The sequence below is a fragment of the Setaria italica genome, chromosome III (genome assembly GCF_000263155.2).
Source record: "Setaria italica strain Yugu1 chromosome III, Setaria_italica_v2.0, whole genome shotgun sequence".
In the NCBI taxonomy this organism is placed as follows: domain Eukaryota; kingdom Viridiplantae; phylum Streptophyta; class Magnoliopsida; order Poales; family Poaceae; genus Setaria; species Setaria italica.
In genome coordinates, this window is record NC_028452.1 from 18,764,838 (window position 1) to 18,791,671 (window position 26,834).

The window sequence follows — 26,834 nt, forward strand, 5'->3', positions numbered from 1 at the left end:
CACAACTCTTGATAGCCTGCGTTGGGCTTGCTCTTACGTGTGAGCATCTCAACTGGAGAGGGAAGATCTGTTTCCCTCCAAGGAGAGGTGGGAGAAGCAGAAGTGGTACATGGGCAACCACGGAAGCAAGTCAAAGGCCCGGAGCACACTCAAAAATGGCAACAATACAATGACAACACAATCAAGGCACGGCTACTAAAGTCAAAAGTTAGATCATTTTGTTGGATACTACTCCGTAGAAAGGCGCCAGGGCCATGTTTAGTTCACTCCAAAATCCCAAATTTGGCACTATGCAAAAAGAAGATTTCTCATCACATCAAACTCGCGGTACATGCATGGAGTACTGAATGTAGATGAAATCAAAAACTAATTGCACAGTTTTGTTGTACTTTGCGAGACGAATCTTTTGAGCCTAATTAGTCAATATTTGGACAATAATTCACAAATACAAATGAAACGTTACAATATTGCTACAGTAATTTTGGTTGCCCAAAGTTGGGCAACTAGGCCCAGGATTGCTACCTTGATAAGAAATGTGATCAACGATGCACATATCTGATTTCATTGACCTCGTGGATCGGTGCTACCCAACCTTTAATTAGCCCCCTGTTTAAAGCCAAACGCAATCAAATCTGTATCCTCCCGCGGAAAAGCTCACGAAAGCACCCCCTGGACGGCCGATTCCTCGAACACCTTTGCTTGTCGATGCCATGGGGGCGCCGTCCCCCGCGGTTTGGCGGCTGGAGGACGCGGTCATCGCGAGGCTCCGTGCCTGCGCCACGTTCCGGGACGTCCTCCGCGCGCACGGCCACGCCGTGCGGCTGTGCCTCTCCCAGAGCAGCTACGTCGCCACCCAGATCGTCCACCTCTGCAACGCCCACGGCCGCGCCGAGCACGCCGCGCGGGTTTTCGCCCAGGTCCCCGATCCGAACCTCCACCTCCACAACGCCATGATCAAGGCCTACGCGCAGAACCACCTCCACCGCGACGCGGTCGAGGTCTACGTCCGCACGCTCAGGTGCCTCCCGCTCCCTTCGAGCGGGGGATTCTCCGGCGGCGACCGGTTCACGTACCCGTTCCTGCTCAAGGCCTGCGGCGGCCTGGCGGCGGTCGAGCTGGGAAGACAGGTGCACGCGCACGTGGTGAGGTCTGGGTGCGAGGCACACGACATCGTGCGGAACTCCATGATCGAGATGTACACGCGATGCGGCGACCTGTCGCTCGCGCGCAGGGTGTTTGATGAAATGCGGAACAAGGATGCGGTGTCCTGGAACACGCTCATCTCGGCGCACGCGAGGCTGGGGCAGATGAGGAGGGCGCGGGCGTTATTCGATTCAATGCCAGACAAGACGGTGGTTTCCTGGACGGCGTTGGTGTCCGGGTACACAGCAGTGGGCGACTTCGCCGGCGCAGTCGAGGTGTTCAGGCTGATGCAGATGGAAGGCTTCGAGCCAGACGACGTCAGCATCGTCGCGGTGCTGCCGGCCTGCGCCCAACTGGGGGCCCTGGAGCTAGGCCGGTGGATATACGCTTACTGCAACAAGCACGACATGCTGCGCAAGACATACATCTGCAACGCGCTGATGGAGATGTACGCCAAGTGCGGGTGCATCGACCAAGCGCTGCAGCTGTTCGACGGCATGCCCGAGAAGGACGTCATCTCGTGGAGCACGGCGATCGGCGGCCTCGCGGCGCACGGGAGGGCGCGCGAGGCGGTCTGGTTGTTCGAGGCCATGGACAGAGAAGAAAGGGTGAGGCCGAACGGCGTCACGTTCGTGGGGCTCTTGTCCGCCTGCTCCCACGCGGGGCTCCTGGACGAAGGCCTGCGGTACTTCGACCGCATGAAGGAAGCCTACGGCGTCGAACCCGGCGTCGAGCACTACGGCTGCCTCGTCGACCTCCTCGGCCGGTCAGGGCGAATCCAGCGCGCTCTGGAGACCGTACGAGGCATGCCGGTTCCCGCCGACGCTAAGATATGGGGGTCGCTGCTCAGCGCGTGCCGCAGCCACGGCGACGTGGACACGGCCGTGGTGGCGGCCGAGCGCCTGGTCGAGCTGGAGTCGGGCGACGTGGGCAACCTCGTGATGCTCGCCAACGTGTATGCCTCGGCGGGGCGGTGGGACGACGTGGCGAGCACGCGGAAGGAGATAAGGAACCGGAGCACGAGGAAGACGCCTGGGTGTAGCATGATCGAGGTGGACAACGTGGTGCGGGAGTTCGTCGCTGGGGAGGACCTGGGGCCTGAGCTGGGAGGCCTTGCTGCCGTGCTGGATATGCTGGCCTCGGAGCTTGCGGACGATGATGAAGAACTCATTGATTCAGATTGCTGGGTTAATGCAAACGTTTTTGCTAGTGACTGATTACTGTTAATCGGTCACGCAGATATCTTGCAAGAGCAAAATCAGAGATAAGCAGGCTCATTCCAGCAAGCAATGATTTTGGCTTGTCAGATTTTGGTCAGCGTAGCACTTTGATGCCAAGGGACTCTCTTCTGTAAAATCAGCATACAAGGTGGCACTGGCAAACAGAGATGCAAGTGATGCTAGCTGTGATGCCTCCGGATCTGATGTCCTCCGGCTCCAGGAGGAGTGAGTTTGAGTGGCACAAGATTTGGCAACTAAAAGTCCCCAACAAAGTTAAGACGTTTATATGGAGATTGGCCCATAATAGTCTCCAGGTGAGAAGGAAAATGTGGCAAGGCGTCGGTTTTACTGGACACTATATGTCCAGTAAGGTTGTAAGACTAGATGAGGATTGTAGGCATCTCTTTTTAAAGTGCAAGTACATCAAACAATGTTGGCGCCTATTGGCCTCATATCAGAATTTAGCCGGAAGAGGAAGCCTTCGAGCAAAGAAAGGAAGAGTTGGTGAAGTCAGAGTTCCTTCCCTAGATTCATGGAAGGACTTTTTTTAAAAAAAGGTTTCAAATTGATCGAGAAATGAATGATGAGTTGTTTAAGTTCCTGCTGAATCCACCCGCGGATTCAATAGGCAGCCGCACCGCCGGCGGGCGAGACAGCAGACAGGAGCCGCGGGAAACCCCCCAGGCACAGACACGTCGGACTCCACGCAGACCGACATGGCCGGGACGAGCCACTAAACCGTTGACAAGTCACCGCCGAACTGGCCGCCGCCCCGGCCACGTGCGCCCCCGCCGTGCGCCGGCGAGTCGCGGTTAGTGGCTGGGGCCCGGGATCCAAGAGTGCTGGCTCCCCACGGGCTCTTCTGGTCGCGGGATGATGGAACCGATTGGCTGCGGGCTCCGGAGATTGGCCCTTGCGAGTTGGTGCAAGCTCCCGTCGCTGTAGGCACATTCGGAAATGGGGGCGTAGATTTGGCCCTGGAAATTCTAGTTTAAGCGGGGTCGCTTTGCGGATATGCTCGCTGTTCTATCATGCGTCCGTGGTGATCGACGACACTTCACACTCGTTTAACTTTTTCTCTTTCAGTTTGCAGTTGCAGGCTTGCAGCTGCAGGCAAATTAAGTCCTCATTTCTCGGATTTCAGATTGATCAGCCATGATTCAGTTTGGCACTTGTGTTCCTGAGCGAACTGTGCTCGCGTAGTTTTTGGGTTGTTCTCTTCCATCAGATGGTCCGACGGAGCTGAGATTGAGGGATCCTGGAATTCTCTGCTTCTGCCTGACTCTTTCCATGATCCACGATCACCTTGGACCTTGGTTCGCCGGCCAGTTTCTGCACCTTTACGTGCGTCTGTTCCCTTCTCTTTTGTGCGTCTTATCTTGCGCAGACTTACAGCAGCACAGCATTAAGCCCATCTCTAATTTGCAGCTTGCCGACTGATCAATCACGCCAAAGATAGCGACTTCAGTCTCAGATATCTGGAATAGTTTATCGCCTCCCTGTGTAGCACGAACCCACATCGCAGCCTCATATATGCCCCCCCTCACGCTGTATATATACGCCTCTGCCCGCGCATTCCCGCGTCCCATAAGTTCAGAACTCTCGCACTACACGCACTTCTTGGAGAGTCCGACCCGGCCATGGATGCCCGGATGCACTACTCCAGGCCGCTCCTCCTGCAGCTGCAGCAGGGGCCGGCCGTGAGCCCGGCGCCCGCCCCCGCTACGACGGCCGGCGCCGTTCCGGACGCTCTATCGGTTCCGGCGCCGGCCGACGCCTTCACCTTCCTCAACGCCAACGCGATCCTCATCCTCGCGCTCCTCGTCTGCGGCCTCGTCGTGGCGCTCGCGCTCCACGTCGTGCTCACGTGCGCGCTCCGCGTCACGCGCCGCGCGTGCCGCCACAGCGGAGCCGCCGACGGCGACGCCCCGCAGCAGGGCCCCGGGAACGGCACGGGAGGAGGAGGAGGCGCGGGGCAGCAGGCGGCGGCGGCGAGGCACGGCGGGAAGCCGCGGCGGCTGACGAAGCTGGTGCAGGCGCTGCCGTGCCTGGCGTACTCGTCGGGTCTGGAGCTGGCCGGGTCGTCACGGTCGGAGTGCGCCATCTGCCTCGCGGCGTTCGCGCGCGGGGAGGCCGTGCGCGTGCTGCCGCGCTGCAACCACGGGTTCCACGCGCGCTGCATTGACCGGTGGCTCGCGTCGCGCCCGACGTGCCCCACCTGCAGGCAGGCGCCGTTCGCCCAGACCACCGCGCTCCTGCAGCCGGACGGCTCCGGGCAGGCGCCGGCCGCCGTGCCGTTGGTGCGCGTGGTCATAGTAGGCGACCGCGTGGCCCGCCTTGTGGAGTCGTAGCACTTCGCGCGGTCGGCCGGTCTTTAGAGTGTTTGTACATTTGCAATGTGCTAGAGCCTAGCGGACGAAGCACTTTGGACGCGTTATGTTTACTGGGGAATATGGGATACTGCGCCTAATGGTGTTCACTGTTCATTTCCCTAGCTTTGGTTCTGTCTCCGTTTGTCTTTTAAACGTCTTGTGAAAGTCGTTCTGGGACTATGAATGTTGCATACAGGAAACGCTGGCACCAAGCTGAACATGAGCCTGCGAGCTAATGGTTCATGGTTAAGCATACTGTCAGTCTGACAAACCTGTTTAAGGGTTACGTTTGCGCGTTGGGTGTTGGTCTATATCTTAAACATGTTCTCTTTTATATTGAAGTTGCACAAACTGTGGCATTACTGGTCTCTGGAATCTCCTTGACGTGTTTGCTTAGACGAGGAGATTGTTGATACGAATGGCCACTGGAATCTTGTTGATATGATATGCTATAGCGTCCTACAAAGAGCAGACGTTATTATTACAAAGCCAACCTGCTAACCAGCAGAAGAATATCTCACTGGACGAGCAGCATAGGTCAGTACAAGCTGAACTAAGTTGAGCCCACAACAACAGAACGAGGTCGGCCCAACAGTCCGTGACGTCCTTCCAAAACTCACCAGATTCAGCGGACTGGGCAGAAAATTCAGTGAGCACAACTGAAGCCCATTTCTTTATCAGGTCGTTCTCCCAACCTCCGGGCCGTGTGCTTAACACAGCTTCAGGATAACGGACCATGGTTCGAATTAAAGCTACTCAATTTTGCGTCGTAGATTTGTTTTCGATTATGGTTGTAATGACCATGCGGTGTAACGTTGCCTTCCCATCAGAATAATTAATCAATTGGAGTCCAGCCATCATAGATATTTCTCCTGCAAATAGGAATGAAAATCCTACCCCCGGGGTGCCACACCCAAAAGTTGTGGGTGCAAAATTCCCCGCGCTTATGGACACTGGTTCTAATCCTCCAGCAGATACCCGACTTGCAACAAGGGAATCCATCAATTCTAATGGCAGTCTAGCTCAAAGGTGAATGTACGGGTGCAAAACTCCACCTATAAGTGCAGGTGTAGAATTTTCACCCGTTAGACAATGTGTTGATTTTTACTCTGCCCGTGCTGATCTGTTGCAATCCCTACCTGTAGACCCTGTGTTTGTGATACATCGTAGTTGTTCGTTAGTTCCTACAATATTATGTGTGTCCACGAGCAGAGCCAAACCTACGATAGGGGAGGCTTATCTCCCTTCTTCTTACTCTACTTTTTTACATTTTCTTCCTCCTCTTCTTCCATAGCTATAATTTTTAGAAAGGGTTCCATGAGCTACGGTGGTCGGGGGAGGGGAGCTGGAGTGTAAAACCTCGGGTGTTTAGCATATCATTATGTATTAATCTTCATCATCACATGAGCATTAGCATCTTCATATGATTGTTTGAGGGGAGAAAAATTACACGAAGATTTTTCTGCCCTTGGGAATAGTGCGGGCATACCAGTGTACTATGTACATAAAGAAATAACAGGAACAAGGACTTTATTAATCTTTACAGAAAAATAAATACAAGTCCCTATGCGCTCCATAGTCTGCTCACAGCGATCTTGTCTTGGGCGATATAGTTTTCTGGTTCCTAGGGCCTCAGAAGGCTCCTAGTTAATCACCTCCGCAAGTCTTGCTTGACGAAGTACCTTCGATTCCGCTGCTATGGTCGTCATTTTCAGTCTGCGCTTCACGTTCTTCATGCATGTGTGGTGTTGATGTGGGTGTGGTGCCGGCGTCATCCATAGCCTCGTCGGTCCATGAGCCTGTGTAGTGTAGCTGGGACATCAGCTCTACCTACCCGCGTCGTCCATCCTCATCGGTGTCGTACGACGCGTGGTAGTTGTAGTAGTGGTTGGTCGGGGATGCATGGGTCAGTGTAACTAGAGCCGAGTGGACGTCACGACAGGGTTGATCGTCGAGGTGGCGATGGCCTCCGGGCGTCTTGGCAGAAACACAGGAAGCCACGAACTCCAGGATGGGCTCCCTTGCTTGCTTTCTGATTGGCTCATTGGTGCACATGCATGCACACACACACACGCAGTTTTAAGTACGTGTTGACCGGATTAACCATTAAGAAGATGGTTACGGACTTAAGCCGGTTTAATTGGGGCGGTTCTGCCACATTTAATTGGAACGGTTCTGCCACATGGAGCCCCTACCAAATCCGCTCATGTATGCATGAGCTGCCTTCGCTCTCTTTTCCTTTTGAAAAGTCTGAAGGATGCTCGGATGATATGGTTTGGGGATAGTTGGTTTCGCTGGTAAGGGATGGCAGCTTTGTTTCTCAGAGTCGGTGAGGAGTGTGGGCTGGTGAAGCAAGACAGCTATGGCGCTGCTGCCCGAAGATGATGGAGGACGTCTAGTAGGTAGTGTCGGGCGGGTGCAACTATGACAATGATGGGAAGGGCAATAAGGAGATTGCTGCAAGTGCAATAGAGTATCTAAGAGGGGATCAAGCTGGCGGTCCGTCTACGTTGGACTAAATCAAGACCATACGTGACGTCATGGTAGGACATGATCAATGGGGTACAGATGAGAAAGGTTGATATTAGAGTCGACTTGTGCTTAAGGTAGAAGGAGAAGGATGGATGTTTGACCTTCATCCAAAGGCGTAAATAATCAGGCGCTACAAATAACCCTAAAAACCTGTAGAGACACTTTCGTACTCTCTTAGGCCTCCTTCAGTGATGCTAACTCAATTAGCCAATGGGTATGTCACATCATATTATCAATATATCATACATGTATCCTTAAATTATATGAAGCTATATAGATATAAGAGTTAGTGTTTGACTCTAATTGTTACAATATCTGTCTTTTCACTATCTTTTAGTCCTGTTATGAAGCTAACTCATGAGGCTATATAGATATAAGAGTTAGTGTTTGTTTGACTCTAATTGTCCTATGAGCTAGTATCACGAGAGAACCAAAGTTAGAACCCAACATGAGCTCATTTCGTCGGGCCATCCGCTGAATGGCGTGAAGAAAGAAAAATTGGGAATAATTAACAGTGCGGCCAGCATCAGCCGGCAGCGATGCGTCAGTAGCCGGCGGTCGCCAGGCGCCGGAGTCGAGGGGCCTACAGAGCAGCCAAATTCTCCGCTGGCACCGACGTGGTAGCACCGCTTTGGCCACCGAAAGTTTTGTTGCGACGGCGACGGCTAGGCCGGCCCGGCGTAGCCTTTCGGGCCCTTTTGTGTGCCGTCCCCCGGTACCAGCAGGCAGCAGGCCGGACGGGTCCCAGGAACAGTCGAACAGAGACGAGTCCCGCACGTCTCAAGCTTTGGGGTACGCTCGGGACGTGTCGATCGAGAACGACACGTGCTGATTCCTTCGCGTTACGTGGAATACAAGCGGCTCAGGGGAGCAAAAGGTTCGGGACGAGCCCCCCGCGGTCCGCGTCGCGCACGCAGGCACGCCGCCCCCGGCCGTTTTCCACGGGCGGGGGCAGGGGCAGCACACCCTTCCTTTTCTCTTCGAGGAGAGGACGGCGGAGGCGTGTAGTATAAACCCCAAGCTCCGCCCGTCACGCCGCCCATCCGTGCGTTTTCCTTCCTTTTCTCTTGCCTTGCTTGCTCCCGAGGCTTTGCGTCATCATTTCCTCGCCGATCGGGTTCTCCAGAGTTCAGAGTCCGGACAGGACGAGCCGCCGTCCGCCGAGGCGATCGCCACTCCTCTTTGAACAGGTGATTCTCCTCCCCTCATCTCTCTGGTCCAAACCCTTTGCTGAATTGTAGTACTTCTCCTCCCATAGATCGCTTCACCAGGTTCCGATTTGCGGTCTCTTGTGAATTTTTTTGTGGTTTCCGCGTCCAGCGGTGCTGTTTTCTCGTGGTTTATTTGGTGCGCGGTCGATCCCTTCGCAGGGCAAAGAAATTCGCTGGATGTTTAGTTGATGCGCTATCCTGCTGCGTGGTATAGCCTGTAGTAGAATTGTGCTATGGCGCTGTCACTATCGAAATATTAGGTCCACCCGTGTGCCAGTGGTGAGCTCCTAACGGACGTTTTAGCAGAAAAAACAAGAAGCTGTGAATTAACCTGAAATCGTAGAAACTGCTGCTGTGAGCCTTTCGGTTCCACGCTGATCTGTAGTTGCCAGGGCCCAGGGGGTGGTACTTAGTGTATCAGTGTGCAGTAATGACTTGATGAATGCATACACATAGCAGCAGTAAAGGCTAAATTATGTAGACACAATGTTTTCGCTATTTTGACAAATATCTCCCAAATGAGTTCTTTGTTTATTGCGAATCCATATGTGATGAATAATGATATCTGCTTTATTTTATAAAACCGAGATCACTGGGGAGCAGAATTTTTTCTATTAAGTCCACCTGTGTGACAGTGGTGAGCTAGTAATAAACTTTTTAGCAGAAAATAAAGAACCTGGGAAATTAACCTCAAATCATAGAAACTGCTGCTGTGATCCTTTCGGTTTCCAGCTGTGCAGTAATGATTTGATGAATACATACATATAGGAATAGTAAGGCCAAATTGTGTAGATAAATTTTTGCTGTTCGGACAAATCTCTCCAAGAGTAGTTCTCCGTTCCTCAAGAAAACCTTGTGTGATGAATGATGATATCTGCTTTATTTTAGAAAACTATCAGTTGAGAGCAGAGTTTGTCTGATCCAATGTACGCGAATATACACATGGCACAAGCAAAGGAAAAATAATTGTTGATTTTTTTAACCATGAAAAGAAGGGGTATTTGATTCCCGGTCCAGGCAACATAACTAGTATTGAAAATTCTGCATTTTTCTCTGAATGTGTACTGAACATTGATCTCTGTTACAGAAAACTCGAAAATGGCTGACGAGGATATTCAGCCTATTGTGTGCGACAATGGCACTGGAATGGTCAAGGTTATTATCCCGCGCAAAGAAGTTTTCAATAGAGCTATTCTAATCCCATCAACTAATTGATGATCAACTCTTGATATTAACAGGCAGGTTTTGCCGGTGATGATGCACCAAGAGCCGTCTTCCCAAGCATTGTGGGAAGGCCACGCCATACTGGTGTCATGGTTGGCATGGGCCAGAAGGATGCTTATGTGGGCGATGAAGCTCAGGCAAAGAGAGGTATCCTGACACTGAAGTACCCAATTGAGCACGGCATCGTCAACAACTGGGATGACATGGAGAAGATTTGGCATCACACCTTCTACAACGAGCTCCGTGTTGCGCCTGAAGATCACCCTGTATTGCTGACTGAGGCCCCTCTCAACCCCAAGGCCAACAGAGAGAAGATGACACAGATCATGTTTGAGACCTTTGAATGCCCGGCAATGTATGTTGCCATCCAGGCCGTTCTTTCCTTGTACGCTAGTGGGCGGACAACCGGTAAGATTGCTGTTACCATGGAAATGGGAATATTTACTACAAAGATCATAAGGTAGGAGTAGAACTGACACCATTTCTCTCTGTGTGTGCAGGTATCGTGCTGGACTCTGGTGATGGTGTGAGCCATACCGTTCCAATCTATGAAGGATACACACTTCCTCATGCTATTCTTCGTTTGGACCTTGCCGGCCGTGATCTCACCGATCATCTAATGAAGATCCTCACAGAGAGAGGGTACTCCCTCACGACAAGTGCAGAGCGTGAAATTGTCAGGGACATTAAAGAGAAACTCGCGTACGTTGCCCTTGATTACGAGCAGGAGCTGGAAACTGCCAGGAGCAGCTCCTCTGTTGAGAAGAGCTACGAGATGCCTGATGGACAGGTTATCACCATTGGATCAGAAAGGTTCAGGTGCCCTGAGGTGCTCTTCCAGCCATCTCTTGTTGGCATGGAATCTCCTGGCATACATGAAGCTACATACAACTCCATCATGAAGTGTGATGTTGATATCAGGAAGGATTTGTATGGTAACGTTGTGCTCAGTGGAGGATCTACTATGTTCCCTGGGATTGCTGATCGTATGAGCAAGGAGATCACGTCCCTGGCTCCTAGCAGCATGAAGGTTAAAGTGATTGCACCACCAGAAAGGAAATACAGTGTTTGGATTGGTGGTTCTATACTGGCCTCTCTCAGCACTTTTCAGCAGGTACATACTGTTAGGCACCATATCCATCAAGTGCATACTAACATACTTGTACGTTGCTGCAAGATTTTCATTTGTTCATTTACATACATATTTGCATGGTATATATGATTTCCTCAAAAGTTGTAGATGATAGATGTGCTCACCCTGGGTATTTTAGATGTTGCTCTGACCTAGGTTAGTCAGAAGTGGTGAAGCGCCACCTGAGTAGAAACTATCAATATTCTAGGAGTTGAACATGGCTACTGCCCACTGCTAGGGCCTGATTTAGCGATAGACATAAGCGGAAAGTGGAATATCAACTATAATTTTATTAGAACACAATTAAATATTGTGATAGCGCGCTATACAATTTTCTTGCAGTGTTTAACTCTCTCTGCACTTCAAATTGGCTCTGACTCTGGGTAGTTGTTTGGCAGATGTGGATCGCCAAGGCAGAGTATGACGAAACCGGTCCCGGCATTGTCCACATGAAGTGCTTCTAAGTTTCTGAGTGAAATTTGACGTCCAAGAGGTTGCCGGCTTGTCAGTCCGTTGCCTCGAAGCAATACAGAAAGGGCAGAGGCAGAGTATAAGTGGACAGAAATACAGTAGCCGTGTACCTAGGTCGTGATAATGAATTAAGCATCAACACATTATATTCTGTGGTGTTTCATGCCGTTTGGAGTGGATTGTTCGTGTATTTGGTGTACTGTTTAGTTCGCGGTTTATTGGTTCCGGCTGATGCCTATGTGGCTATGCGAGCCTAAGATAATAATACAGGATGAAGCAAACCTGTGCCTTTTCTCTCGTTCCTTTTCCCGGAAGACCCTCGTTGTGCCCTTTTTGTTGCCGTGCAGTCTCATGTCTATGTGTCGAAATTTCACCCAGATGCTGCATCAGATGTCAATATGTCATCATCAGTAGTCTGTTCATTGCAAAACGGTCCCTCCCCACAGGAATGGGGAAATCAAAGCGAGACATTCTTGTACTGCTGGGCCAGAAGCTGTGAACCAACAGTATCCAGCCCACAGCCCACGCCCGCACGGCAGTGTGGGGCCCTCGACTCCCGTCGCGCAACCGCAACCAATCAAAACGCAGGAAACCCCCGCCCACGGATCACCCCCTACGATCCGTGTGCCTCCCACCAAAACCAATCGGAGCCATTCAATCTCTTCGAATCCAACGCTCGGAACCGCGCCGCGCCTCCCGAAAACCAAGCCCACCGCCGCCGAAAATACGAAAATTTCCCAGCCTCCCGCCCACCCGCCGCCTACATAAACGCCTCCCCCCTCCGCACTCTCTCCTCACTCCAATTCCCCAATTGCCAAATCCTCCTGCAACCTCGCGCCCTCCACTTCCCAACCCTCCCGCTCCGATGGCCCGCACGAAGCAGACGGCGAGGAAGTCCACCGGCGGCAAGGCGCCCCGCAAGCAGCTGGCGACCAAGGCGGCCCGCAAGTCGGCCCCGGCGACCGGCGGAGTGAAGAAGCCCCACCGCTTCCGCCCCGGCACCGTCGCGCTCCGTGAGATCCGCAAGTACCAGAAGAGCACGGAGCTGCTGATACGCAAGCTCCCCTTCCAGCGGCTGGTGCGGGAGATTGCGCAGGACTTCAAGACCGATCTCCGCTTCCAGAGCTCCGCCGTCGCCGCGCTGCAGGAGGCCGCCGAGGCGTACCTCGTCGGGCTCTTCGAGGACACCAACCTCTGCGCCATACACGCCAAGCGCGTCACCATCATGCCCAAGGACATCCAGCTCGCGCGCCGCATCCGTGGCGAGAGGGCCTAGAGGGCGTGGTTCGCCGTCTTTTGTGGTGCCTGCCTGATCGGGGGAAGTGTAGAGATGTGTTCCTAAGTCACTTAGCCTGTGTTATGTCGTTGTGAGGTAGAAGTTTTATTTCTCGTGATGTGGTTCTGTCCTGGTGATGTAGCGTCTGATGTAACCTCTCATTATCATCAGCAATGGAAACTTAATTATCTGATATTGGATCTGTGCTCTCCAGTTCATTGTTTTTGTGTCCTGGATCTCGTTCAGCACATGAGGCCTTCTTTAATCGGATGCTAACGTTTCTGTTTATCTGATATCCCACCTGGATGTGCTCAGCTTTGAAGGATGGATGTTGCCTTGTCAATGACCTCTGCTCTACCGAGCTATCCTGACCCTTTCTTGTGCATCATCCTCTAAGGAAGAAAGTAGGCTAAACTTTTTGATTTTTTATTATAAAGGCTTTTCAGCTTGGTTTCATTTAAAATTACTAAGGTTATCTGGTTCATGTTCTGAATGTGATGACTGATGAGTTGGCCTAGGGTGTTGTTCACCAAATCAGGACTACTCGGATCCTTTCTGTACCTTTTAGCAGTGTGTACCAACTGTTGAGCCATTCAACATTCAGTCTGAGGCATTGCATTTTCTCAGTTCTGCTATGTTCAGAACTTCAGATCTAGAATTTGAGACTCGTATTTGTGCTTCGTTGTGTTGTGGAGATTTCGTTGTGCAATTTGCAGTCATGGTTTTCTGGATCTTTGGTTGTAGTGTGCAGTTGTGATTCAGTGTTTGAATCTATGATCTCATTTTTTTGACAATGGAAATGGTGGTTGTATGATCTTAAACTAGTGCTGTTTGATATGTGTTGTGCGTTTATGTTCTGCCATTATCTCTGATTTCAATTGTATTTTGCCTAATTTAACTGTTCTGAATATTTCCATATCAAGCAGCATGTGCGAAATTGCTTCTTGTATTCAGGTTAAGTGAGTCAAGTCAATCCATTTCAAATAGAACCAAAAGTTCACCCTGGTTTGCTGAAAGCGTGAATCCAGTTCAATTCCACTTCAAATTTCATGGCTCTGTATCAGAAAGGTTACCTGGTTCTGGCTGGGTCTCAGATTCTCTGAGCTTATGTCCATGTATCCAGTTCATTGCCCTATCTATAGCAGCAGGGTAGTAGCACTGCAGGTTTGCTAAATTCAGTGCTGCAATTCCCGTATCCATATATCTCAGACTGGATCACAAATCACACAGCGATCCTTATATGTTTCTTAACCGTGTCTAGATGTATAATCACAAAACTTTAAGGTCAACTTTCAGGCATGAGCATGCCTTGCTGATGTCCTGAACCATCGTAATTTCTCATTTGCCGGTATTTTCAGTGCTCCTTGGTCGCTGTCTTCCAATGTACATCAAAAAGGCCAGAGACTAATGCGATCGAACAGTGCATTTTTCTTTCAGAAAGTAGTATGGGGTGCAGGTCTCCTGGCTTAATTCAGTCAAGCAACAACTGCATTCGCGTATGCTTTCGTACTTCACCCCGCAGGAGACTCCATTCGTTTGCTTGACCCGGTAAATAGAAGGTAAGTTTCTGACAATGATCTAAAAAATTTGTCTGCCCTGCCTGACTTATGCCATTATCTGTTTGTTGTCCAATGGATTGCTATTCAGTGTCCGTCACAGACTAAGAGGTTCATTGTAGCATGGCATTCACATGTAACGTTTGGGCAGATCAGCTGAAAGCAGCATGAACGAGTGCTGTAAGATTCAAGCAGCTGCATGCTCCACAAATTTCCTTTTAAAACAAAACTACTGGGTGGGTAATGGAGTTACTAGTATTGTGTGTTGAGTATTAGCCACCCAGAGTTCCAAACTGACGCAGCACATCTGAAGAAGTCCATGCCATGAAACTGTCCAAGAGGCTGATGACCAATGAGTGGCGACAGACTGACAGCATATGGCTCCATCAGATGTTCAGATCAGTAGAAAGCACTGCCGCCGGTTCGTCGTGAAACGCATTATCCAATGACATCTTCAGCACGTCAGTCAACTGAACGCGACGCGTTACCGTTCTGAGGAGCGATTGCCTGTAAGGTTGTGATTGCGGGCTTAAGCCTTTGAAACTTGTGCAAGTACCGGGCAGTAGAGCTACCGATTATATTAAAAAGAAGAATAAACCCAGACTGAGCGAACAACAAAGAAATAACACCGGCTGGTTGGATCGGAGTATCAACCCGTGCCGTACCACGCCAACGCACAACTCAAATGTGCAAGTACTTCTGTCCTGTACTTTTGTTTACTGCTTTAAAATATGACAGGTTCGAATTGGTCAAACCTGTAGTCGTCGATGGATGGAGATGCTGAAGCTGGACTGTAAGGTGATTGGCCACCTTCCCACCTCAGTGTCTCACTCGTCTCGCACCATTTTCATGGTTGCTGAAGAGATGATGGATGTTTCGGGCATCGAGCAAACAAGGTTCATTTCTGGGATCGCACCACCAATCCCCGTAGAAAGGGGGGAGAAGTTGTAAAATTTTGTGGCAAAGGTGCGCATACTTATCGCACGATCTGCTCAATCCACCGTGTACCGATTCCGGAACAGGCCTTAACGGTGTGTACGCGCTTGCAAATGGACCCCGGCAGGGCCAGGAATCTAAGGGCATGGAGGCAAAACTCAGGCAAGCCCAGCTTTAGCCACCAACCCGATCGTGATATGGAATAAAAACGTCTCGTTCCGTCGCTGCCGGGTAGCAAAGGCGCTGTGTCCCTGGTGCCAGTTGCCAGCTGAATCGTCGGCACAAGGAGAACGTTGCAGCGAATCATCCTACCAGGAATCCAGTCATCCACCCAGCCAGCCCAGTTGGCCTTCCCCCCGTTTCTCGGGCACGCTTCCTTTGCTTGACCGCACGGTGCGAGCTTCCCCGTTCCTGATGAGCACATCGCGGTAGATATCCGCACCCATGCGGATCAGATCAGACGTGGAGTCCGCAGCCCCCATCCAACCGCCGGCCAGCACCACCACACCGAGGCCCGAGCCCCTCCGGCCCCTATTTCAAGCCACGGACCCTAGCCTAGCCTCCTCCGGCAGATCAGATACCTCACCGGCGTCACCGCACAGACGCACACGCATCCTCCGTTGCTTTGCTCACTTGTTGCGTTGTTGTAACCATCCACCGCTCCCGAGTCCCGAGCCCCAACAATTTGCCAGTTCATTCCGCGCCGCGATAATCGGCACCGGACCCTGGCCTCTACTCCGGCAGATCAGACGCCGCACCAGGCACCGCACACGCATCCTCCGTTGCTGGTCAGTTGTAATTGTAACCATCCGCCTCTCCCAAGTCCCAACAAATTGCCAATCCTCACCGCGAGAAACGGCGCCGCTCAAAGATGTCGTGACGCGCGCGCACCGTCCGTCCCGCCCGCCCGTCCGTCCCCGTCGCGCCACAGGACAAGGCATCCCAACCGCCGCCCATCTCCTATCGTCATCAGGCATCTGCCGATCATCCCTGGGGCCTTAACTCCTCCCAGCTAGCCTCACCGTCCCCAACCAGAGTCCAAAACTCGTAGACGCGCGGGCAGCGCGAAGGCGGGCGGTGATCCGGCCTGATCAACCGAGAGCGGGCGAGGGGGGAACCGGCCGGCGGGGCAGCAGGAGAGCGGAGAAGATGGACCACGCGGCGGAGGCGCAGCGGACGGACCTGATGACGATCACGCGGCACGTGCTCAACGAGCAGAGCCGCCACCCGGAGTCCCGCGGCGACTTCACCATCCTCCTCTCCCACATCGTCCTCGGCTGCAAGTTCGTCGCATCGGCGGTCAACAAGGCAGGGCTCGCCAAGCTCATCGGCCTCGCCGGGGAGACAAACGTCCAGGCAAGCAACCACCACCACACGCGCGCTTTCACGGGTCATGGCCAAGCCATGATCGATTCTTCGCCTTTCATGTGTAGACAAGCGTGCTCTGAATTACTACTACCCTCTGAGACTCTGACGGGGTGGGGCCACGGTGATCCTATGAACATTTCACATTCTTTAGCTGCATAATCCTTCTGACTGACCATGCCTCGGTCACTACGCTCTGTTATACTATCGTTTCTTCTTATTTTTTATGCATACCTGATCCAAGCGATATTTTTTTGTCACTTGATTTGATTTTTCTTGGCCCTCATTGACATTCAAGAGCGCGCTGCAGGGTGAGGAGCAGAAGAAGCTTGATGTGCTCTCCAACGAAGTCTTTGTCAAGGCGCTCGTCAGCAGCGGCCGCACCGTAATGCACTCTCCTACACATCCGTACACGTTCCCATGTTTCTCCCATAAAAAATTCATCAACACTACTCCAGTTCTGAACTTAGACAATCACATGTTTCGTGGGAAAAAACACACACACCCTTACACGTTGACTTTGCGTTTGCGTGCAGTGCGTTCTTGTATCTGAAGAGAACGAGGAGGCCATATTCGTCGACCCGGCACTCCGTGGAAAGTCAGTGAATTCAGTCACCTTATGTTATTTTTAGTTGCTTGTTACTAATTGTTTTGACGACTTCTTGTTCTACAACATCATACTGTTGCTTTCTCTGACTGTGACATGCACGGGATTCCTATCTGTTCAGGTACTGCGTTTGTTTCGATCCACTGGATGGTTCCTCCAATATTGACTGTGGTGTCTCCATCGGAACAGTACGTGTCATTATCACTTTAATATTGTTTCCACCTGTGATCTGTACTAGTAAATGAGTCAAACGAGATGAAAAAGATAGGATGTACTGATCGATCTGAGTTCCAATGAAATGGACCATGCTTACCTTTCTAAAGATACTATATCCATTATAGCAAGTGCATATCTCAGTCGATGCCTTACTCCAATAGTTAATTAGAAATCTGTGGACCTTTTTTTCTGAAAAAGAAAAATTATGCCGACTTTAATTTTAACTAGTTTTAGCTGCTAGAGCTCTTAACATCATTACTTGTTATATTCTGTTTGGTTCTACAGATCTTTGGGATTTACATGATCAAAGATAAAGACAATGTGACTTTGGATGATGTGATACAACCTGGAACAAACATGCTTGCTGCTGGCTACTGCATGTATGGGAGTTCCTGCACGGTAATTATGTTTACTGAATCCATTTTACCTTCAGGTTATTTTTTTTACTCTTCTTCTTGAATTGACTGCTGCTGTGGATTATGGCAGCTTGTGTTGAGCACTGGGAATGGAGTCAACGGTTTCACTCTTGATCCTTCCCTTGGGGAGTTCATACTGACTCATCCGAATATCAAGGTCACTAACAAAATAACTTTTTTTTTCTTGAATAGGATGATCATGAAACAAAATAATGTTTCTATTTTTACACCTGTAATCCTTCTTTTCTTGTGCAGATACCCAAGAAAGGGAAGATCTATTCTGTCAATGAAGGGAATGCCAAAAACTGGGATGCGCCGACAGCAAAGTATGTAGGGATCATTTTATTTTTATTTTTTTTTGAAAAACCATCATTTTATTTATAGATATTGAAGTGTCTTAAGAAGTTGGCTAAATTTCCAGCTAACATTGCAGGTATGTGGAGAAATGCAAGTTTCCCCAGGATGGTTCGTCGCCTAAATCATTGAGATATATTGGAAGGTACTCATTTTCCACCAATGCATATCAGTATTTTACAGTTTACTTTCTTTTGGTTGTGAACCGCATGTGTCTGAAGTTATTTGAATCCTGTTGCTCTTTCTTTCATTGAACTAAAATGGTTGAATTCTAATGTTATGATCCTTAATGGTTCACAGTATGGTTGCTGATGTCCACCGTACCTTGCTATATGGAGGCATATTTTTGTACCCAGCTGACCAGAAGAGCCCAAATGGAAAACTCCGGTATATCAAGGCTGACAACCTTTCTCTTACTATATCTAGAACTGTAGTTCAAATGCTTATAACTATCGTTATAATCGTTATAAAAAATGCTTATAAATATACAAATCCTGAACTTGGTTCTATGTGGAATAACAGTGTTCTGTATGAAGTCTTCCCAATGTCATTCCTGATGGAACAAGCTGGAGGTCAGGCTTTCACAGGCAAACAACGGGTGTGTCTCAGATCTTTTTTCTCAGATCCCAAATTCCACCTGAAAAACATTGATGCTACAAATAGCACATCCTCCTGTGATTTTGGTGCATTTTAACCTACAAGTAGAGCTTGATGATAAAAGGCACTATGGCCACACTTTTACCAATAGTTGGCATGCCATAACTGAAAACTCTGCTGCTAAATTTACAACGCAGGCCCTTGAACTTGCTCCTACTAAGCTTCATGAGAGATCCCCAATATTCCTGGGGAGCTACGATGATGTTGAGGAGATCAAAGCATTGTACGCTTCAGAGTCAAGCACCGTTTGATTGTCCTCCTGACTTCCTGAGTGTATCATTCTCCGGAGGGGGACACTGTAACTGTATTGATCAGATATTTATGTTCTGATCTTGCCTTCCTGGCCTCAATGTAAAATATTCACACTATACAGACACAGTACAACTCAATAAGCTATCAAGGCTTATGTTTCATACTCATTTTACTTGCTATCGTGATTCCTTAATAAAATTTGGATTCAAAACATATGAAGACATGTTTTGAAACGAACGTGGCAGGAGATCTACCGATTGTACTAAAAAGATGAAGGCATGTTACTTGTGAGATTTTACTTGGTTGCTGGTTCTGGATGTTTATCTGTGATTGTACTCTCTAACAATCCTTTACATTGATCTGATGCATAGCAATTAGACTACTACTGTCGACGTGTCTTTTAAATTTTGGGGAAAATAATGGCTTTATTACTCAACTCACTTGTAAAGCCGGTAGCTTCCCTAAAAAAAGTGAGAGAAAGGCTGGTTGGTAAATTTTGCCTAAAAAAAGGTGAGAGAAAGGCTAGTTGGTAATTTTCCCTCAAAAAGACTGGTAGCTGCCGTGTGCATTGATACAGAAAAGAATTTTTTTTTTGAAACTGTAGGCCCACCAGAGATTGTCGGACTTGTATTAATTAATAAAGGAGAGAGTTACAAGGTCTAAGCCAATATGTACAGTCGTATGTAAAATGGAACGAACCAATATGTACAGTCGTATGTAAAATGGAACGAAAAAGTGATCACTCTCCCAATTGACAGATAGCGCCCAGGTGTTTTGAGCCGGCCAGGATCCAACATCTCGCTTCCTCCTTGATCTTGCTGAGTATTTGTTGAAGACTTTGGAACTTGCGTTGAAAAACTCTAGCATTGCGTTCCTTCCAAACTTCCCAAGATACTAGCATTCCAAACTTCCCAAGATACTAGGATGATCAGAGATCATTCCAAACTTCCCAAGATACTAGGATGATCAGAGATCGTAATCCCTTCAACGGGGCTCCGCTCAACAGAAAAGAAATTAAAACCAAGGGATGATCCAGATAAGTACTCAGGTATCCTGCCGAAAGTAAACCAGAACTGCAGTGCATTCAACACAACGGCACAAGACATCCAACCAAAAGACTCAGGTATCCTGCTGAAATTCTGTAGATGTCTCTGAGTGAACGAACACGTGACTGCAAGTATGCAACCGGTTCTTCAGTCCCTGTACCATCAGCAATATGTAGACATTCAAGCCAGAAGCAGGTCGACGAAACAACAAAATGACACACTATTAATTTTATGAGTAAGTTTATTTATTCATTCTTCAAGAAATGTAGAAGGAGTACATAGATGAAACCACACTGTGGACAAATTTCAAAAAACTAATAAAGAGGAAGATACAGACTAATATCTCTGGGAGAATATGATCAGCAAGCATGCGGCAACTCATGTGACTTTGCTGTTCATCAGATCCCAAATGTTCTGATGATTTGGTGCTTTTGCTTCAGATCGCATAAGATCTGGTAGGGAGAGAAAAAAGGGGCACGCTCTACCGCCTCAAGGTCTGCATAATGTACTGTCCGTACAGATCCCTGCACAAAACACCGCAGATTGTCAGTACCAATCCAGAGTTTCAGACTCCAATCTGATATGACTACACATTTTTTCATGCCATCTTCCAAAAAAAGGACCAGTACTTACATGGAGTACTGGATGGCTTCGCGGGCAGCTGCAGCAGGAAGGAAGTCGTCGACGGCCACATCCTTGTTCTCGTTCTTCTTGTCTGAAAGATTTGGGCAAGAAACCACAAAGTTGAAGGGACTAGAGAGTGTGCAACAGCAGAGACGTGTTTATATGGATTAGTGAGACGGCAATCATACAGTCTTCGAAGAAGCGTCGAATCTCCTGGAGGCGGTGAGGGGAGAGCTCGCTGATGTCGTTGTAGTGGCGGTACTCGGGATCGTCGGCGCAGACGGCTATGATCTTGTCGTCCTTCTCACCCTGTTCCAACATTTTGGGAATGACAGCATACCGTGAGATTGGGGCAAATACTTGCAGCTGAAAATCGAATTGCACAGAGCTAGATGGAAATGATTCATGTATTCGCCTGCCTGATCTATCATAGGCATGAGGCCGATGGCCCTGGCCCGGAGGAAGGCGCCGGGAAGAACTGGTTCCTGGTTGCCAACGGGATGCAGTTGTTAGAATAAAACAGGTGGATAATGCAGAGCACAATCAATTGAGCTTTGGGGCTAATAATCCTACTGAAATAAAGCCTGAGAGTGATGAGTCACCTGCATGAGGACGAGGACGTCCATGGGGTCGTTGTCCTCGCAGAGCGACCGGGGGATGAATCCGTAGTTATGAGGGTAGACGACGGACGAGTAGAGGACCCGGTCCACCTTGATGAGCCCCGTCTTCTTGTCCAGCTCGTACTTCACCTTGCTCCCCTTGGTGATCTCCACGACCTGCTCCAAGAACGCGCACCGGATCAAACATTCACGCTCCGTAGTGATTGCAACTTTGGATTGGGGGAGAAATGGGATCCAGGTACTTACCACGTTGAAGACGGCCGGAGCTTCAGGACCTGCAGGCACGCATGCACGGTCAGTCAGCTGATCGCGCGATTAAAGATTTCTGTCACGCCTCGCGTATCTATCTGGCAACTATCCGGTCAACTAGGAAGATTGGGGAGGGAGGGTGACGACGGGGACTCACCGATCTCGAGATCGTGCCATGGGTGCGCGGCGACGGACCTCCGCGACAGCGAGGAGAGGATCCGCTCGTTGAGCCGCGGCGCCCGGCGCTTGGGCTCCACCTCCATCACGTCCTCCTCGGCGTGCCCGTTGGTGGCTCCCTTCTCCTCCTGGCTCATCTTCGGATCTCCCTGCTGGAACTGGAAGGCTGCAGCTGGTCGTCGTCGCCGGCTCGCCGCTCGTCTCACGTCGTGCTCGGCAAACGTCGGGGGTGAATGGGATACGGACGGCAAACGCTCGAGCGGCCCGCGCGCACATATAGGGGGGAAGGGGGAGGAGCGCCGGAGCGGTGGCGTGGGGTCCCCGGTGGGTTGGTGGTGGGGGAGGCGTGGGGCCCTGATCGACGCGGCTGAGTCGTAGGCGGCACGTGGGATGGGAGAGTCCGCGGTGCCGAACTGCCGATGCGGTGCCGAGTTGGCGTCGGAAGCTTCGTCGTCGCGTCGCGCGTTATTGGCAGCAGCCCCGAGCTGTTCTCAGCTATCCATCCGGTGATCCGGCGGCCTCCCCGAAAGGTGGCGCACCGTGCGGGGACACGTCCGAACCGACAGGGCTCTCCGGTCCCAGCTCTGCTCTTCGGCTCGTCAAAAGTCACGCCAAACCAGAACGCATGTTCCCCCTGAAATCCTGACTGCAAATCGCAAAGCCAGCATTTGAAATCCGAAACCTGATGCTCTGGAAAGGGTTCGTGACTGCATTTTAAGTGCGGTCCTTCAAAAGGGAAAGCTAAATATTGGCATGCATCTACTCTGTTTTTCAGATCCTTTTGAGATCGTGATGCACATGATCATGTCACGACACCCACGTATTATTAAGCATAAAGAAACCGAAAGGTGGTGAAAACTAAGTCGTGCCGCACATGTTCGTTGGGCTCAACACTCGGAGAGACGGGCCATGGTAAATGGTGGTCAAGTAGCTGGCACGGATTGCGATCACATGGATCAATGTCAACTCAGTTCACACAATCACAGAGCAGCAGAAAACAAGTGCTTATGAAGAGGACCAGAACACCACCAACCAGTCAATCCACAATTTGCTGGAACGATTGATCAATTGATGTCGTCCGCGGTACTGCACCCAGCCCGAGCCGATCACTGAATAAGATTAAGTTGACCAAACTGGGAAGTCAGATTCAAATACACAGACATTGTTGGAGTACAATGATCCTGTCTAAACATGTGCAGCGTCTCAGAAACCTGCTGCCTGCTTCTCCAGATAAAACTTTCCCAACCAGCTTTCGTAAGGATTGCAGAAGGAATGCACCGGCCCCAACTTTCACACCGTCCGCAAGGGTGGGGAAACCAGTATTACACCATCTCCTCGGACAAAAAGGAAGGGGATAGTGCGTTTGCTCGTCTGGAGGGAACACAAGAATAGTTAGTTCAATGGATATAAAATTCCTTCAGTGACAAAGTATCTGACAACATTTTGTATTGCCATATTGAATCACATCGTGCAGAATTTAACTTGACAACAGATGAGCAAATTTATCACACATGGCACGAAGTAAGAAAACAAAGAAAACTTCTTTCTACAAGAATAATTGCTTTCATATACACTGTATAGATCATTTGTGCAAACAGGAAACATGGTCAGAAATAGTGTGTGCTAGATGATTATCCAGAAACTCCAAATGCTGTTGCCTTGTTAAAGCCTTAAAGACAATTCATCACTAATTTAACTCATCGAATGCCAATTTCAAAACTAAGGCAGAGACATATGAAGTAGTTTTACTTGTACATCGCAAAAGATGAGTGGCTCTATAATTGCTGATACTACAACAATACAAACTTCACACTGTCATATTATATATCATGCTAGTGATTGATAGCATGTAATGTAACAATCTAGAGAAACCAGGTAAATGTTGCAGGCAAAACACTACAAGATACTCTTGCATGAGCATGTCGTGCATGTATCAGGACATAACTGAACCAAGCAAGCACGGATCAATCTACTGCTTATTTTGGTGAAGATTGACAATGCAGCAGAGCAAGCAACAACCAGTTGCAGAATGAGGTCGGCAGACTTTCTGAGCAGCAAGCACTCCGTGCACTGCCCTGAAACCTTTATACCACCCCAGTGCAGGGACTCAAGTGGTGAGGATTCAGAGACACCACTCATCAAGCTGCCATAGCACAACTAGCAGTAGGTCTAGCTTACTACAAAAAAATGGGATAACTCTGTGACAAAGTGAAGATGACAGAGGAAGGTGAAAGGTTGTGAATACTACTGTTCTTTGTTTGCGCTAGGGATGTTGCCCTCCCATATATGGCCCTTTAAACTGAATGTGCAGAGCTACATGTGATTAAAAGGCTCATATATGGGGGGAAGGCATCTCCAGCCAGAATGACAAACAACAATAGTCACAAGTATTCTCCTTCCTAGGTCTCTTGCACTTTGCCACAATGCTCTGCACCGCTGTCCATTCCAAGTTAGCCATGCTGCTGAAGCGACAACTAAGCAAGTTGCCCAAGATGCCATGCTGATCATGCTACTGTGCTGCTTTCTAATCAGCACCGCAATGCATACTGAGATCAACGCATATCCTTTGACCTAACTTCAATGGATTGGTTAGCGCATCGCTTGGTCTAGTTTCATCCTGATACATGCATGCAATCCTCTGACTGCTTGTTCACTAGACCTTTATATCAATGGCTAGTTAATTGTGTATTGCAACATTATCTTGTTTCTCCATTGGGTTAGGTGGTGTTATCTAATCACTAGCACGATTGGTAGCAGTGGTAGTATCTTGACGCTGATTTGGTAGTCTGTATTGCTGTATAATTAACCACCTTGACCCGGAGAAAACAAGGATGAAGAGCAAGTTTTGATATAATCCAGTTAGTTGAAACAGAACAGGTGATACAATTTTTTTGTTTAAATCAGAAAAAGGAACAGATGAGTTTAACCTTGCATCTCAGTCAAGCAATTCGCAGGCAAACCAGCAATTAGTTAGTATATTGGCATAGTGAATAAAAGATGACAGGCGCATATTACTAAGACAACCAAATCTTCAAATTTATACAGTACAACTGCTGATAAAGAACTGACTATTGGCCAGGACCTTGGCAAGATGGCATGACTGAATTCAGCAGAACTGGAACAATCAAAACTGTCATCCTTGGAGTCTTAGCTGTTGAGATGCCTAATAACTAAAACATATAAACAGTACTGAACTGATGATAGTGCAGTTTGCCAAATGCACGTGAATGATAATTGTGGGGCGTAGACGCATGACTGTTGTGTGAAACAACAAGTAAAATGCTCTACACATATTTTTAACGCAAACCAAATAAAGAAACTGCAATTTCCTCCTTGATAGACTATAAAAATAATTAATGTGTAAAGTTGGAAATCAAGTTTAAGCCCTGAATAAACTGATAAATGTAGTTGAAAAAAGTAAGGAGTCAAAAGATGCTTACGCGAACGATTTCCTCATAAGTTTCATCATCAATTTCTACAGTGGTCACTGTCTCTTCAACATCTCCAAGTATCATATTGAGATGCTGATCATATGCCTGGATTGGTGGAAGCATAAAAAGAAACTTAGAACCAAGAAAAATAAGATGCATGCAATAGCAAAAGAAAACCAGGGTGTATCATTACATAACCATTACAAACATTCACAATGAATCAGTCGAGCAATCATGCCGGTACCAGACAAAACGTAATAATCACACAAGCAGATATGAGCTGCTAAGTTTTATGAAAGATAGCACAAAAGAAATGGAAACACAAGATCAAATGTCTTATGGACAACCAGTTGAGGGATGTATTGTTAAGCAACCCACTTATTATAGTGTCGAAGTCAGTATGATTTGTGATTATATGTTACATGTTGTTAATATTTCCAAATTACATAGGACGATTGCTGACTCTTCTAACTACGAGATCCAAAGGTGTTTATACTGATGACGTCTATAATGATAGTTTATGCTGCATACTTTCATCAAGAGAAAATAGATAGCATCAAAGTGTGCAGTGTTTCAGAGATGTTAGTATACTGGTATGAACCTGTGCAAGAGTATATGCGTCCAACATAAGAGGAAGCAAAATTTTCTCAGAAAAGGTTCTTAAAAAGTAAAATCTTATGATGTCTCAGTGCCTACAATTTGCCAATAAATCACAATCCCAATATTCCGTATACATATTTCCTACCCGGAAGAATTACTAGTTACTACATTTTTACTTCTTCACTAACAGCTACCCCAACGAAGGAGCTTCTGGACCAGAAGCGCCTCCACGCCCATAAGAGAACAGAGCCTACCACAGCTAGAGGAAACCACGAAGGGAGACGAAACCTACATGGAGCTTGCCGCGGAGCTCGCGCTCGGAGCGGAGCTTGACGTAGATGCGCTCGTCGAGGCTGAGCCGTATCAGATCCAGCGGCTCCTTCACCGCCATGTCCTCCTCCGCCGCCATCGCCGCCGCGCCGCCGCTCCTCCTCCTCCCTTCCCCCTTCTCGATTCGCAACGGAAGCCTAAACCCTAGCCTCGATCCGAATCGAGCTCGCGGCCGCGGAACCAGCTATCGCTGCGCTTGTTTTGTCGGGTCGGATCCGTGCCAGGGAACTTGAACTCGTTTCCTTCACTTCTACGGGCCCAAATTTTGGCCCAAGATAAATGATTTTTAGGTGTGGGATACGGGCCTAATATACTTTCTGGGGGCCCGTTATCAGGTTTCCAGATGCTTTGGCTCTCCTTCATCCTCTCAAAAAAAAAAGGCTCTCCTTCAAGCAACCTACTACAAAATATAAGTAACCCCAAACATTCATACGCCGAGTCGCCAACGACCGGTTCATGTATGTGCAACCAAATCTGCCCGTCGTAAACACCAAAGCTTTGCCAGGTTGCACACCAAGCCCGGCGATCGTCAAGTTCACTATCCTTCCAGCCCGGCCTATAAACGCTGCTCCGTGAGTCACTCATCAGTCTCAGGGCCCGAACGCCGCAGAACACCCCGTGCCATCCTCATCATCAGTTCCCACAACTCCCTGCTGAATTGGCATGCAGCGGCTGACGCCCGCCGCCCCGCAACCGGCCGGCCATGTCCTGAAACCGCTGGAACACATCGCGGTCGCGGCGAAGGGTACGGTTCTGAACAGGGCGTCCTACGGGCTCCTCCGCCGCACCAACCATCCCCCGGCGCCGGCGCCTCTGC

The 26,834-nt window shown here is 49.2% G+C and overlaps 7 protein-coding genes across 7 annotated transcripts; 5 read left to right on the forward strand and 2 right to left on the reverse strand.

The window, feature by feature from the left end:
- Nucleotides 1–528: 528 nt before the first annotated feature.
- On the forward strand, nt 529–2,650 carry LOC101754297 (pentatricopeptide repeat-containing protein At2g20540). Its single transcript, XM_004961886.3, has one exon. The coding sequence runs from the start codon at nt 711–713 to the stop codon at nt 2,358–2,360; it is 1,650 nt and encodes a 549-aa protein (XP_004961943.1). The 5' UTR covers nt 529–710; the 3' UTR covers nt 2,361–2,650.
- A 1,297-nt stretch (nt 2,651–3,947) lies between these two features.
- LOC101755108 (RING-H2 finger protein ATL72) lies at nt 3,948–5,069 on the forward strand. Its single transcript, XM_004961888.2, has one exon. The coding sequence runs from the start codon at nt 4,004–4,006 to the stop codon at nt 4,712–4,714; it is 711 nt and encodes a 236-aa protein (XP_004961945.1). The 5' UTR covers nt 3,948–4,003; the 3' UTR covers nt 4,715–5,069.
- A 3,116-nt stretch (nt 5,070–8,185) lies between these two features.
- On the forward strand, nt 8,186–11,603 carry LOC101755516 (actin-1). The gene is made up of 5 exons (XM_004961890.4): nt 8,186–8,457; nt 9,566–9,633; nt 9,717–10,110; nt 10,203–10,816; nt 11,233–11,603. The coding sequence occupies exons 2-5, from the start codon at nt 9,577–9,579 to the stop codon at nt 11,296–11,298; spliced, it is 1,131 nt and encodes a 376-aa protein (XP_004961947.1). The 5' UTR covers nt 8,186–8,457; nt 9,566–9,576; the 3' UTR covers nt 11,299–11,603.
- A 479-nt stretch (nt 11,604–12,082) lies between these two features.
- On the forward strand, nt 12,083–12,776 carry LOC105914112 (histone H3.2). Its single transcript, XM_012844842.2, has one exon. The coding sequence runs from the start codon at nt 12,171–12,173 to the stop codon at nt 12,579–12,581; it is 411 nt and encodes a 136-aa protein (XP_012700296.1). The 5' UTR covers nt 12,083–12,170; the 3' UTR covers nt 12,582–12,776.
- A 3,261-nt stretch (nt 12,777–16,037) lies between these two features.
- Nucleotides 16,038–19,159, forward strand: LOC101756186 (fructose-1,6-bisphosphatase, cytosolic). Its single transcript, XM_022824816.1, has 12 exons — nt 16,038–16,170; nt 16,210–16,429; nt 16,749–16,823; nt 16,975–17,036; nt 17,167–17,233; nt 17,547–17,660; nt 17,748–17,834; nt 17,933–18,003; nt 18,111–18,176; nt 18,332–18,418; nt 18,554–18,629; nt 18,826–19,159. The coding sequence occupies exons 2-12, from the start codon at nt 16,223–16,225 to the stop codon at nt 18,937–18,939; spliced, it is 1,026 nt and encodes a 341-aa protein (XP_022680551.1). The 5' UTR covers nt 16,038–16,170; nt 16,210–16,222; the 3' UTR covers nt 18,940–19,159.
- A 1,040-nt stretch (nt 19,160–20,199) lies between these two features.
- On the reverse strand, nt 20,200–21,915 carry LOC101756590 (soluble inorganic pyrophosphatase). Its single transcript, XM_004961893.3, has 7 exons — nt 21,637–21,915; nt 21,477–21,505; nt 21,213–21,386; nt 21,030–21,095; nt 20,799–20,919; nt 20,620–20,701; nt 20,200–20,510 (listed from the first exon to the last, which is right to left on the reverse strand). The coding sequence occupies exons 1-7, from the start codon at nt 21,791–21,793 to the stop codon at nt 20,468–20,470; spliced, it is 672 nt and encodes a 223-aa protein (XP_004961950.1). The 5' UTR covers nt 21,794–21,915; the 3' UTR covers nt 20,200–20,467.
- Nucleotides 21,916–22,643: 728 nt separating this feature from the next.
- On the reverse strand, nt 22,644–26,227 carry LOC101757263 (sm-like protein LSM3B). Its single transcript, XM_004961894.3, has 3 exons — nt 25,980–26,227; nt 25,097–25,192; nt 22,644–23,027 (listed from the first exon to the last, which is right to left on the reverse strand). The coding sequence occupies exons 1-3, from the start codon at nt 26,094–26,096 to the stop codon at nt 22,947–22,949; spliced, it is 294 nt and encodes a 97-aa protein (XP_004961951.1). The 5' UTR covers nt 26,097–26,227; the 3' UTR covers nt 22,644–22,946.
- Between the last annotated feature and the right edge of the window lie 607 nt (nt 26,228–26,834).